The sequence below is a fragment of the Trichosurus vulpecula genome, chromosome 4 (assembly GCF_011100635.1).
Source record: "Trichosurus vulpecula isolate mTriVul1 chromosome 4, mTriVul1.pri, whole genome shotgun sequence".
Classification (NCBI taxonomy): domain Eukaryota; kingdom Metazoa; phylum Chordata; class Mammalia; order Diprotodontia; family Phalangeridae; genus Trichosurus; species Trichosurus vulpecula.
In genome coordinates this window covers 253,379,389-253,394,296 of record NC_050576.1, presented here as the reverse complement: position 1 = coordinate 253,394,296, position 14,908 = coordinate 253,379,389, and the positions used below count along the sequence as shown (strand labels likewise).

The 14,908-nt window shown below is 40.0% G+C and overlaps 1 protein-coding gene across 1 annotated transcript in view; it reads left to right on the top strand.

The window, feature by feature from the left end:
- Positions 1–14,908, top strand: part of KCNMB3 (potassium calcium-activated channel subfamily M regulatory beta subunit 3) — an 86,131-nt gene that overhangs the window by 62,176 nt on the left and 9,047 nt on the right. Inside the window, exon 3 of the mRNA XM_036753800.1 lies at positions 11,972–12,142. Coding sequence (XP_036609695.1) covers positions 11,972–12,142 — 171 coding nt within the window. The remainder of the gene's footprint in view (positions 1–11,971; positions 12,143–14,908) is intronic.

Here is a 14,908-nt window from a genome sequence, read left to right as displayed (position 1 = left end):
CCTTGAGGAGGCAAGCACTTTGATACAGATTACACATATACAATCATGCAAAAAGTATTTCCATATTTGCCATATCGCAAGAGAAAACATAGACCCCTCAAAAAAATAAAACGAAAGAAAAAGAAAAAAACCAAGAAAAAGAAAATGAAAATAGTATGCTATGATCTGCATTGAGACCTCATCTATTCTTTCTCTGGGGGTAGATAACATTTTTCATCCTAAGTCCTTTGGCATTGTCTTGGATCATTGTATTGGTGGGACTAGCTAAGTGGTTCACAGGTAGAGTCCTTTCATGTCAGTTAGCTGTGGTGCACCACCATGGACAGAGCCCTGCTTCAACAGTTAGGGGACCTGCGTTCAGATCAGCATTGATGCTCATTCCCTATGTGACCTTTAGGAAGTCACTCGACAACTCTCTCATTTAACATCTCTCTTTAACCTCTGCCTCAGTTTCCCCATCTATAAAATGAAGGGATTGGACTAGATGGCCTCTGAGGTCCTGGATCTATGATCAGTTTTGCAGAGGAAGAAATTAAGACCTAGAGAGGCAATGTGAGTAGTCCATGGTCATACAGGGAGTAAGTGTCAGGGGCAAGATTCAGACAGTTCTAGCTCCAAGTCAGTCAGCTGTTCAGCTAGCGTTTATATAGTACCTACTATGTGCCAGGCTCTGTGTTAGACACTATGCAAATATTATCTTCTTTGATCCTCATAACAACTCTGGGAGGTGGGTGCTATTCTTATCACTCCATTTTACAATTGAGGAAACTGAGGCAGAGGTTAAGCAACTTGCTCAGGGTCACAAAACCATCTAATTTGAACTCAGGTGCTTCTGACTCCAGGTTTAGCACTCTTCATTGAGCTACCTACTTCCAGAGACTGTTGTGTTTTTGTCTTTATATCTCTACTGCCTAACCTGGTGCTTGATACAAAATAAATGATTATAAATGACTGTGGAAATGAATTGAGGCAGTGTGAGGTTTGATGTGGCAGCCCAAGAGTTTGACTCTTCTTTGACTTTTGAATCTGAAAATACTAAGGGCCTACCCTTCTCCCGATGTGGTCTGGGGGGGACACTTGTAGAGACATTAGGCATAGGAGAGTTGGTGAAGGCATTGTGATTTCATACATCACTAGGACCAGTGGGTTGCCCTCCTTCCTAGAGTCTTAACACTGTATATTTTATTTTCAATTTCATTAAAAATAATTTAATTTATAATTTACAATGTGAATTTTCAGGGCATAAAATTGGGAAAGAGATTAGAATCTAAATGGGAAGGGGGCAAAATGCACTGAATAAATGATGATTTACAAGGAAATATGCTTTTGAAATTTTCATGAAGCTTTTATATGGTTTCCTTCGACAGCATCATACATTAGGCAGAAGTGATTTTTCTGATTATTGCCCCCAGCTATTAGTTTTTCCTTCTTGAAATGACTTTGTATTTATTTGTATGTGTATGTGATGCCTTCCTCTTCTTATTAACCTCCCTCCTCACTCCAGTAGAGTATAAACTCCCTGAGAGCAAGGACTGTTTTTGTTTTGTCATATCCCCAGAATTTAGCACACAGCAGGTACTCAATTCAGCTGAATTACCCAGGATTCTAGGAACAACACTTCTGGATAAGTATTGTTATTTTATCTTTTTAGTCAGTCAACTTTTCATGACCGCATTTGGGGTTTTCTTGGCAAAGACACTGGAGTGGTTTGCCATTTCCTGCTCCAGTTCATTTTACAGATGAGGAACTGAGGCAAACAGAGTTAAGTAACTTGCCCAGGGTCACACAGCTAGTAAGTGTCTGAGGTCAGATTTGAACTCAGGTCTTCCTGACTCCAGGCTTGGTACTCTAACCATTGTGCCACCTAGTTGCCTAGTATAACTATAGCATGATTCTTACTATTGTCAGATATTCATGTGTAGTGAGTATGCCCTGGATCACTTTTGTAGAGCCAAGCAAACTTCATCCGTCCCTCAGGGTTCTAGGGTACATTGAAGGGTTTGGGGTATCTCTACTCTAATGCCATCATCTTAAGCCTCTGTCAGCTATGTTCATCCCATTGTTAAGGACCAGTAGCTAGCTCCTCAGGACATTTACTTATACGATATAGTAAGATGAAATGTACAAACATTCCCCCCAATACCTCAGGGACACAATCATAGCTCAGTTCCTACAGAACATTGGTCTCACCAAGTCCACACTCTGATTCAGGCTGACTATTGAATGAGGCCTTTCTCAGCTTCCACTGCCCTAGGTCTTCTACCCTTTGGGGCATCCAATGTTGGACTGGCTTCAGAACCTGGCTTGGACTCCTGCTCCCAGGTTCTGCAACCATGTTCTCCTGACCTTTCAAAACTTAGAAGGTTGGGGATTCCACTACCTCCACATGTTGCTGTTGTTGTTTGTCCTTTGATCTCAAAGAAGACCAATGACATCAGGGAGGCAATGTTTTGAATTGCAAATGAATTGGATTTAAGTGAGGCAGGACTGTGCAAAGTCACCAGCCTCACTTTCTCCTCCAGAGCTGACTGTATCCAGTGGCAAGATATAGATTGAGTACTGGATATGGCCCCAGATGCAATGGGAGATATTGGCCTTTTTAAGCTAAGGTCTTTAACAGGTCTTAGTTTGACTGAGGCAACACTTATTCAGGGCTTAAGCCTAGGTGAGAAATGAGGCAGAGAATGGCCTCTTTCACTTAGTAAAAAAAAAATTGATCTAGGGTGGAATGCAAAGGCCAAGGACCAAGGCCCTTTCACTGGGCCTCATAGCCTGAGGGGAGAGTGGGAATAAGCTCTAAGGCATCTCCATTTAGGGAGAGGATGGTTTCTCCTCCATACTAAGAGCAGAGGAGTCCACTAAATCCTCCTAACCCTAACCCTAAGAAGAAGGTGGGCTGAAGCTGACTCAAGCATTTTTAAATCCTCTGCAGCTAGTCAAGGAGCTTCCCATTCACCATGTGGTTAGCCACCCAAACCAGTTACAGAATGTCTTCTAATTCACCACAGTCATCACTACTCTCCCTTTAGCAGGCTCCTCAGAATCTCCAAGTGGAGAGATGACAGCAGAGCCACACTGGGCTTATGTTAGAGCCTGCTATAGACTGTATATGCCATTTACACTGTACATAGGGCAGCTAGGTGGGTCAGTAGATAGATCGCCAGAAATAGAATCAAAAAAACCTGAGTTCAAATATGGCCTCAGATACTTACCAGCTGTATGACCCTGGGCAAGTCACATAACCCTATTTGCCTCAGTTTCCTCATATGTAAAATGAGCTGGAGAAGGAAATGAGAAACCACCCCGGTACCTTTGCCAAACGAGGTCATGAAGAGTCAGACATGTCTGAAAATGACTGAACAACAAAAAACAGTGTGCATACCTTATATGTCCAAAGTTATTTTCATGTTGTCTCCCTTATAAAAATGTGAGCTCCTCTGAAGTTAAGGACTGCTTTTCTTCGTATTCTTGCACTTAGCACATACAGCATTGTATAGCACTTTAAGATTTGCAGAGTACTTTACATATTTTAACTTTTTTGACTACTGCAAGTTCTTAAATTTTTGGTGACTCTGAGGCACTGTAAGTTCCTTTTAAACTATTTACTGTAACAGACTAATCTGGTGAGGGTGGCATGTCCCTTCCCCCTTAACCTTGAGTTGAAAATATTCTTCACTAAGTACAAAGTGGTCCCTTGTGGTCTCCTAACTTTCCACAAGAGTTTAGGTTTCCATCGTGATGCATCAGGTTGCTGGAGCAGAAACACAGGTGATGGAGAAGCAGCTTTTAATTAGATAATAATTGGTTAGAAGCTTTATGTCTAGAAAATTGACCATTCTCTTCTTGAACATCTTTAAAAATGTCCAATTGGAATGAACCAGGCACCTGTGGCATGCCAACATCCAAGCAGGAAGTTCATAATTCTCAAGGAGACCAAGAAACCCCAAATAGTAGGAGGTCGACAGAACTGGGTGAGGCAGTGGCTTCTCCTGATGGCTGCTACAGAGACTGCAGCTGATGGCTTCCTCAGGGACCGCACTTCCGTTTGGTCTGAAACTTCACCCTCCCCTGCTCCCTTTGAGGCCATGACTCAAGTGAAAGGAGTCCATTCTGCCCAGCCCCCGGCCTCATGCAGCCGTTCAACGTCCCCATTCAGATCACACTGCAGGGCAGCCAGAGGCGCCAGGGAAGGTAAGTGACACTAGATTCTTTCCAGATGCAGAAGGGCATTGAACTGAGCAAGAGCTGAGAATGAGAGGAAGAACTCACTGTATTAACTCCAGTTCTTCTCATTGAAGGATATTGATAGGCTTTCCTACATGGGGAAGAAGGGGAGAGGAAAGAGGAAGAGCACCTTCCTGGTGGTATTCCATTTTCAGGGGGTAGTGGGACTTCAGAACCTAGGACTTCAGAAATTATTTTGAATTTACTTTGGGTAATTTCTGCAATTCCTTATCTATGTAGAAGTTGTTTTCCCCTGCTGAGTGTTTTCCCCATAGTAAAGATCCTGGAGGGCAGAGCCTTTCATTTGGCCTTTTATCTCTAGCGCTTAACATTACATCTTCAACGTAGTAGGTTTTTACTAAATAATGTGTATTGATCAACTTTCACATATAGTATGTATTTGTATTTGTTTATTTATGCCTATGTATGTTATTTCCCCCCAGGAATGTAAGATTCCTGAGGACAGGGACTATTCTATCATTGTCTCTGCATCCTCTGCACCTAGCACTGTGTCTGGCAAATAGTAGGTGCTTAAAATGTTTGTTGAATTCAACTAAATCAAGGCTTCTTTTGCCTTATGCTGAGAACCTTGAGACGTTCTGTCCTGGCACTTGGTACTCTCTTGGCCGATAATGTGACTCACTGGAAGGGAGAAGAGGAATGAGGAAGATGAAACAAAGGTAGATGTTGGACAGGGGCATTAAGTGGATACAAGCTTAGCTCCTGGGATGTAACATTCTAATACTCAAAGAGAGCATGAGACTTGACCATTGTACCAGTGTGTCAAGACCAAAGATAGAACTAGGAGTCCAATCATATATTGGAAGAACAGTGGATTGGAAGACAGAACATCTAGGTTCAAATCCCAGTTCTGCCATTTACCAACCATATGACCCTAGGCAAGTTATAACCTTCAGGGCCTCAGGATTTTTAGGTATAAACTGAGAGGTCTGTAATAGGTAAAGTCTCATGAATAATATTACTTAGAGAGATGCATTAAGACTGACAAAACACTTTACATACATCAATTCATTTGGTCCTTACAACAATCCTGGGAGGCATGTAGTGTAGGTATTATTATCCTAATTTTACAGATGAGGAAACTGAGGTTCAGAAAGATTCAGTGATTTGCCCAAGGTTACACAGCTTGGAAGTGTTGGAGGCAAAAGAACCCTCCCAGTCCTGTGACCAACAGAGAGAAGGCAATGATTAAGATTCTAAAGTTCTTAGTTACCTCCCCGATATCATACCCTTTAGCCTTAAACACAGACACAGGTTTATAGGAGACTGGGAAAGATAAAAAGAGAGCCCAGTAAAGGGGGAGGAGGGTGCAAGGCAAAGAGAAATTGGGAAAAATAATAGAAGAAGCAGGAACCAGAGGCAGGATAGGGGAAGGAATAAAAACAAATCTCGGAAAACAACATTTCTGGAAAATAAGTGACTCATTACTATGTGGAGCACCATTACACTTTGACATTAGAAGTTTAAAAAACCAGTCAGGGAAACAAGTCCTGTTACTCTGACCCCAACTCTGATGGATGCTCATGATATAATTAGTTGTAAGCTTGCCCCCAAAGCAAATGCACTCTCATTCTCACTCCCAAAATGACTAATTAACCCATAACACTATTTTCCCATTCAGTTTGATGAATTGTACTGCTCTTTCCAAAGAGAGAGTTTGTTTAATAATTTCTGCTTAAACTTAGAAAATAGATGTACAAAAATGATGACTAGGGAAGGTCTCTGATGCTTTATAAACAATTAAAAAAGAACTATTATTAATTCAATAGACCAACTGTTCAGAAGCCTCCCACTCCCACAGGGAGCCCAGTGAAGAAATGGTCACATTTTGGGGGAGTTCTGAATCTTTGGAAGACAAGTTAAGAAAGAAAGTTAAGTCAACAAATGTTTATTAAGCACTTGCTCTATGCCCAGCACTGTGCTAAGCATTGAGAATATGAGTACAATAAGAAAGACAGTTTCTCCCCTCAAGGAGCTTATGTTCTTTTTTTAACTCTTTGTACACTTTTATTCCTCAACTGAATTTTACATTTCTTTTTTTTTTCCTTTTTAAAAAAATAAATTTATTTTTTATTTTTAGTTTACAACACTCAGTTCCAAAAGTTCTTGGGTTCCAAATTTTCTCTCCTTCCCTCCCTGTCTTTCCCCCTTCTCCCCCAAGATGGCATATAATCCAGTGTAGATTCTACATGTACCTTCACATTGAACTTATTTACATAATAGTCCAGTTGTAAAGAAGAATTATAACCAATGGAATGAATCATGAGAAAGAAGAAATGAAACCAAAAAAGAAGGGAAAAAAAGAGAGCAAATAATTTGCCCCATTCTGCATTCAGAAGGGAACTTACATTCTAATGGGGAAAGACAACATAAAAAGCTGAAAAGGGGAGGGAGAGAGTATGGAAAAATTCTAGGGAGTCCTGAGAGGAGAAAAGACATGGGTGACCTGGGCACTTCCTTTAAAATAAAGGTTCTGGGAGGAAGACGGGACCAGAGGGATGGAGTGAACTTTCAGGGTAAGAAGGCTGCTTGCTGTGGCTTGGTAGAGAAAGTCCAGAGAGTCAGGAGCAGGGCTTTGGGAGGGATAAAGACAGACAACTGCTATCCTTGTTCTTATTATCAAGATTCAGGGTCCTAGGAGAGGCCATCTGCACCCCGAAGGACCCAGTTTAGATAAGGAAGTTAGATGACATTATTAAAGTTCTCAGACACTTACCTTGGTTGTATTAAATCCATCACTTGTCAGATTGGTTATAATGGAGATTCCTTTGGGGTATGAGTTAGACTAGATGACCACTGAGGTCACTTCCTCCTCTCAGACTTTGTGTTTCTGTGAAATTGGAAGACATCTGGTTAGTGATGTCCCAATGACAGCCTGGGACTCAGGTCTGGATTGGAAGATCCAATCCAGTTTGCTTCTTTGTTATGGGATCCCATATCTTATGCTTCCTTATATTCCTGATAGAATCTCCTCGAGGGGCAGTGTGATGTGGTGGAAAGAATGGTGGACTGGAGTCCCAGGACCTGAGTTCAAACCCCACTCCTGCCACTTATCATCTCTGTGACCTTTGGCACATGACTTAACCTTAGTTTTCTTATCTGTAAAATGAGGTGATTTGACTCAATGGTCTCTTAGGTCTCTTCTAACTCTAGACTTATGATGCTATGATGATAGAGGTGGTGAGTTCCAATTCTTCAAGTAAGCAGAATTGTAACCTACTGGGGCAAGCAGAGTTTTGAACCAGTATGGTGACTTGGTGGTGGTAGTGAAGGCAATCCTTTTCCTTCTCCTCATGGTCTTCTTGGGCATTGTGGGGTCAATGAAGGACCACATAGCATGGAAGACTGCCATGAGAAGGAACCATTTTGTCTTTCTTCCCATGTCAGGACTTGGGATAGGAAGTACTCCCTTCTGTCTCTTCTGGCCTGAGTGTCACCTCCTCCCCCAGGCATCCTGTTACCACCACTTGCCTCTTCATGAACCCACCTTTCTTAACTAGGGTTAGATCAATGGTGACTAGGACATAAGCTGGTCTTGAGCATGTCCCATCTTCCCCTTCCCCTTGATTTGTCCTAGTTTCTGCCAGAATACAGCTCCATAAGTAAGAGTGGGGAAGCTAGGAGAGAATTGAAGACAACATATTCTTTAGAGGTTTTGTCAATCAATCAATGAAGAAGCATTTATTAAGCACTTAAAATGTATTAGACACTGGGGATGGAAAGATGAAAGAAATTTCAGGAGTTTACAATCTATCCAGGGCAGACAATAGGTCCATATAGGGGTATATGCAAATTAGATACAGAGTGATTGGGAAGGTGAGAGAAAGAATCTGCCAAAAGGACATAAGAAATATTCTTCCCCTATCTCACTCCATTGTTCCCAGAGAGCAAGTGATCATCTTTATGTAATGGTCTCACTGGGGGTCCCCTGTGACATTTAAAATTTGCCTTGCACTTCTCTGATAAGAAATGTTTACTAAACACCAAATGTTATTAACTCTCTCCTTGAAGGGTTGAGGGGCTAGAGATCTGACCATTCCTCAAAAGGCCTTTAGGTGAACGTTATAGACAGGGAAACGTGGCATAATAACTTCCCAACTGATGTCATTAAGTCATTCTGGTGCCAGGATATACCATGATAAAGTGTTAAGAATCCCACCAGGACCTTATTAGGAGATAATTCCTCCCATAATGCCTGGATCCTTAAGAACACTCATTGGAAGGTCTTGGCATAATTCCGGAGCTGTCCACAGTACCAGAAGTTCCCTTTTGAGCATGTAGTGTCTTGACAAAAGTTTCCAGCATTTGAGATCTAACGACTTGCTTGTGGTCACCTAGTTAGTCAGTTTCAGATCTGGGACTTAAATCCAGAGCTTCAGGCTAGCCTCCCCTCAGTTACTCTCTTCTCAGATCACAGTATAAATGTTTGAATTTTATTTTCTTCTCCTCTCTCGCCCATTCTGCCTGATGGGATTAAGAAGGAAAAGAAAGGGACCTTTAAGATCTCAAAACTAGCTCACTGGCCTGTAATAAATAGATTGCCATGGATCCTGCCAACGTGTGAGTCAGAGCTTTCTTAGGTGGACTCTTGGGACTTCAGTGGGGTTGCCTATGTTCCCTGAAGATCTTGCCAAGGGAAGAGGAGGGAGCATACTAGAGGGAATATACTAGAGGAAAAAATGAAAGTGAAGTTGTTGTGGGGCACAAAATGGTTCAATCAGTTCATAATTCAACCAACAATGAATTAGTGGATTTTGAAAAAAGAAAGTCCTTTTAAAAATGAATTTGTTAGTCATGTGCACTGATTTGGAATTAGATGAAAAATAGTTGATATGGGAAATTTTTGATTCTTGACTTCCTTTTATTAATTTTTATTATGTAGGGCCATTCCTTTGGCAACTTTTGATTGACTAACAGCCTGTCTTCTGTAATATTAATCTTGCCTGGCCAAAACCTGACTTCTAGAATAATAGTGTTAAGGAAGACTGTTTGATATTCTTTTGATAAAAACCAAAAGGGAAATTTGAGCTCCCCAAAGTGATTTAGTTTAGCTCCCCTAGCTAACTGTGTAAGGGTTTCCCTGACACCAGTTTTCTTGTTTGTCTTGGTGACATGTAAATCTTCCCCTCAATTGGCCAATTGTGTTTGAACCTTCTAAAAGCAGTTTAATCTGTAACCTGACTTAGTTTGCCAATGGAGTCTTTTTAACTAGGTTTGTTTCCCTAGGGGATGTATGAGATTATGACTTTGCTTAACTAAGTTTGTTTCAAGTTTTATGACATTGAAGGGAGCATGGGATTATCAATCTGTCTTTCCTTTAACTTTTATGGTCTAGAGTAATGTACAAAATTGCAAAAGAATTAATTCTTTGTTATTATGATGTAATTGTGTCTATAAGAGCCCTTATTAGAATTCTAATCTTTGTTCAGGTTGGTTTTTTGTCTCATATCTGAACTTACCCTAAGCATAGTCTAGTTTTTTTTTTTACTGTTATGCTTTGTGTTATGGTAGATCATTTTCAGCAGCAATTACCTACTACATGTACTCAGAATAGAGCTACTTCTCCCATAAAAAGCTAAGGATGCCTAAGAAATGTGCCATAGTGTATAGACTATTAAGCTTGGAGTCAGAAAGACCTTCATTACAATCTGGCTTCAGATACTAGCTGCATGACCCTGGGCAAGTCATTAACCTCTCAGAGCCACAGTTCCCTCATCTTAAAAAATGGGGGAAAATAACAGCAGCTACCTCACAAGGCGATTGTGAGACACAAATGAGATAATGAATGTAAAAGTGATTTGTAAGCCTGAAAGTGCTACATAAATTCAAGCTGTTGTTATTATTAGGCCATACTTGCCAGTTTAGTCTTAGGATCAATCAAACAATGAGCAATTATTAAGAGCTGATTGTGTGTGGGATTCTCTGCTGGGTGCAGGAGATTTGAAGACAAAAGTGAGAGTAGTTCTTGCCCTCAAGAAGCTTACAGTGAAGTTGGAGTGGAATAGGATATACATATACATATAGTAGTATGTACAAAGTCAATTCATCAACACGTATTTATGAAGGGCCTACTGTGTGCCAAGTATAATGTTAGGTGCTGGAGATACAAATACAAAATAGACAAAAGGAAATTTTGGGGGGGGAAATTAGGCTGGATATTTACATATGCCGGCATTTTCAAAACAGATGACAAAATAGATATAAAATGATGGGTGGGTTCAGGGGACGGAGGAATGTATTAGTAGCTGAGAATATAATGAAAACCTTCCTGAAGAAAACTAGGAATTCTGAGAGATGGCGATTTAGAGATGGAAGTGACCTTAGAGGTCATCTAGTCAAACTATTTCATTTTACATATTGTAACTCCTAATTGTTAAGTGACTTGTTCAAGGTCACACAGGTAATAAGCTGAAGAGTTTGGATCTGAACTAGGGTCTTTTGACTCTATATGTAACCCTCTTTCTCCATATCACATTGAACAATCAGATGAGTTTATTCCTTGAAAGGAGCAAAACTGCATTCATTAAAAAAATTCTGTGATGAAAACTTTTCATTATTTTAGACCAGTCTTTTACCCTATTGTCCAACCCCCATAAGTCTGAATTAGTATGGATTTACTTTCTTTTATCTTCATTTCTTTTTTTATTCTTATTTTAAATTTTGCATTTATTTATTTATTAACTTACTCATCCATGCATCCATTTATTTATTTACTTATTCATCTATTTATTTATTTGTTTGTTTATCTTTACCAGACTCGTTTATTTGTCATGTCATATGTCTAGTGCAGAGACCAAATGGAGGCTAGACATTTTCAGAGGATAGAAAAGAGGAGATTCAGGATTCTGGTAACTTTGAGGGCAGTGGATTACAACCTGCTTGCTACTTCCTTCTCTCCATTATGTTCATAAAGAAATTCCCCAGTTATAGACACCTTTCCCAGATGCTATAACAAGGATTTCCTCCCTCTTTCCGGGTGATAATCCTCAATCCCATCTTCCTTCCAAAGACAGAACCAAACTGTTCCAACAGGGGCAAGTAAAAATCCCAATTCTACTTTCCTTTATGCAGCTGTATGAGATGGAGCCTGGGACCCTTGAATTGGTTTAGACCAAAAAATAAAATCTCCAAGTTCCTTATACCAATGAGATTCTGTACCCTAAGATGCTATAGTAAGCAATTTTCTCTTCCATTCATCTGAATCTGTCGTATTACTTTCACAACATGGATTATAAAATTGATTAGAAGGCAAATTTAGTGCGATTTGTTTCAGTTGGTCTTGCTCCCGGGTAGTGGTTGCCCTAGGTGCTGAAATCACTAGTTTTTGCTCTGCAGAGCACTGTGGTGGGCACTCAATTGCCATTAAGTGGGAACAAATTTAACCTATTCTTCATTCCACCCTAGTAGAATCCTAGTACTTGTGCAACTTTTTTCTTTTCTTTTAGTTTTCGACATTCACTTTTATAAGATTTTGAGTCCCAGATTTTTTTCTCCCTCCTTCTTTCCTTCCCCAAGACAGAAAACAATCTGATATAGGCTATACATATATGAATTTACTTTATTTTCATTTATAGTCTTACATGGGGAATGACAACAAAAGGGAGTATTTCTTTTCTTTTGGGGAGCGATAAATTTTTATACTTATACGAGATTATAATGTTAATTTTAAAATAATACATTTTTTAAATCAATCTTGTCAAAGGTCAGCCTTCTCTACTTCTGATAGGAGGAAAAAGAAAGACCGTGGTGATGGAGAGCCTGCTCCAGATGTGCAGAAAAAACCTCCCTCCAGTGCAGGAGAAGATCGAGCTATTCTCCTGGGGTTTGCAATGATGGGTTTCTCTGTCCTTATGTTTTTTTTGCTTGGAGTCACCATTCTAAAACCTCTCATGCTCAGGTAAGAAACAAATAGCCAAAAGAAATGCTAATTGTTTGCATCACTGCTCATGGGCTGGGCAAACGCAGTAGGAGCCAATTAGGAGTTATGGCAGCCAAGAGTGTTAATGCTGTTCCTGGCTATATGAAGAAAGGCCTAGTGTCCAATGAGGGAAAGTGAAACTCCCCTCTACTCTGCCCCGGGCTGACTACATCTAGCATATGGAATCACATTTTAGGTAAGACATAGACAAATACAGAAGAGAATAGCCAGGCTGGAGAGAGGGATGGTGTCCTTAGAATAACAGCTAGCGTTTATACAGTACTTTCAGATTTGCAGAGCCATTTACAGACATAATTTCATTGGATCCTCACAACAACTCCATGAGGAAGGTGCTTTTCTTATCCCGATTTTATATTACATACCAGGAAATGAGCTGAGACAGGTTATGTGACTTGTCCAGGGTCAGTCAGTAAGTATCTGAAGTAGGATTTGAACTCAGTCTTCCTGACCCTAAGCCCAACACTATTCATTGAAGTTATGGGAAGCTATTCTGCCACTCTTTCTCTCATCTCTTTTTCACAGTGTTATGTTAGTTTCCTTATTTGCAAAATGAGGAAGCTGGATTAGATGGCCTCTGAGGACCCTTCTACCATTAGATCAATAATCTTGTGATCTCCCTTGCTTGAAATTTGCTAATTAGCTAACCTGTGCTCAGAGAAGATAACAGGCTGTCTAAACCATGCCCATTTTTCCAGTGGCCATTCCAGTGGAATCATAGAACACTAGTGTTGGAAGGGGCCTCTGACATTATCCAGCACAATCCTTGCATTTTATAGTTAAGGAAACTGAGACCTCGTGAGGGGAAGTCACCCACTCAAGGTCACACAGTGACTTTGGCCTTCTGGAGACAACACCGTCACTTATTTGTACCTAACTTATTGAATGTTAACAGGGACCATTTCAAGTCACCGAGGGAAGTTGATGTCGGTGGGAAAGATATCTTTGATTTTTTTAGCTGCTTGGTCCTTCTCAAATCAAATTTATCGTCTGAAATAGTATAGGCAAGAAAGCTCATTATGGAGAAAAAGCTCCTTGAAGAGGTCCTCTGGTAGGAGTCCTGACAGCTTAATGTTCCAAGAGGTTTAGTTATGGTTTAGGGAGGCATTTACCATTGAACAAGGAGGTAAATATATCCCAAATTCCAGATCTATAATATCGTACAGCGACCCAATTCTTCTCAGTGATGGTGAAATGACGTTGCATCCCCTTTCTCCTGACTTAATGTTTTCCTCAATGCAGCATTTAAATAATTCTGTCCCCTGAAATTTATCAAACTGAAATGACGCACTATTCAACAAAGAACGAGTAGTCACTTTGACATTTCATGAGACATTGTGGAGATAATGGATACTAAAGCCGTTCACATTGGCACTCAAGGTCTGCTGATCATCCCTTTTATCCACACTTACTGAATTATTATACCAATTACTGCTGTTTTGCCCATGAATGCTATTTGAGTACTTGAAACCAGAGCCCCATTTATAGGCCTCATAAGTTCTTGCATAATTAAATGTGGAATTCAGATGATTAAAGTTGTAAGTAATTGAGTGTTTTAAAATCATTATAAAATTACAAAAACAAAGCTAGACAAATGGGGGCAAAATAAATATTTCTGCTAAAAATATAGTAAGTAACTGGGTGATAAGAGAGAATAGGATCATAGATTTAGAGCAGAAAAGCATTTCTGGAGATCTAGTCTGACCGACATTTTAAAGAGGAGGAAATAGGCCCAGAGGGAGAAAATGAATTTGATCCCTCTGACCTAGGTAAGTAGAGGAACTGGGAGTCAAACCCAGGTCCTTTGACTACAAAATCAGTCTTCTTTCCACTGTATGGCACTGTCATTCTTTGCTCCTTTAAATGTGTCTAGGGTTTAGAATGAATTATGTGGCCCTATTCCATTAAGTGAGTAACCTTGCTCTTAGAATTTGAGCTACCATTTTGAACTGTCTTCCTGGTGCTTGAATGCTACAGCTGCAGGTAAACTCCGTAAGGACTGAATCAGGATTATAATAGAGTAACCTGTAGCCCAGGAATATTTTTGGGAGGTCTGGGTGGACAGTCCCTCTGTGGTCAGGAATTGGCTCAGAAGCCTTTCAAGGGTTTTCTATATGCCATAGGGTCCTGTGTTGCAAAATGTTTTTGTTGGTTATTATAATGTAATATAATAACATTACATGTAATATAGTAACAAACTATGATATTACTAGATATAATATCATTCTATAATGTTATTATAATTATAGCTTATATTTAAATAAAAACTCATGCGTAAGGCTCACAAATCTCTTTCCTTACAACAAACCTGTTAGGTAGGCGATGCATGGACAATTAATCGTCTCCATTAACACAGGGCTACACAGCTAATATCAAATCTCAACTTGAACCCACTACTTCTGACCCCAAGACCAATGTTTTTGTCCACTGCACCCATGAAGAGTTCTTTTTATTGTATTGTCTATTTCATATTTCTGTAGTTGTACATTTCAGTGATTCTCATTGTTTAGGACAAAAGAATTCTGCAGCGATAAAGGACTGACTCATCTTTCCCTGGGTATTGATATCCAAGATAACACATTTAGGGGTGAAAAGGGTGAGAGAAGGGAAATGGCATGATGTAAGGAGCATTGTTAGACTTGAATTGGAATGGTTGGGCCCATAACTAGTAAGTGTTAAAGCTGTAAGTGAACTCAGATCTTCTGAACCTCTCTGTACTCCAGTTTG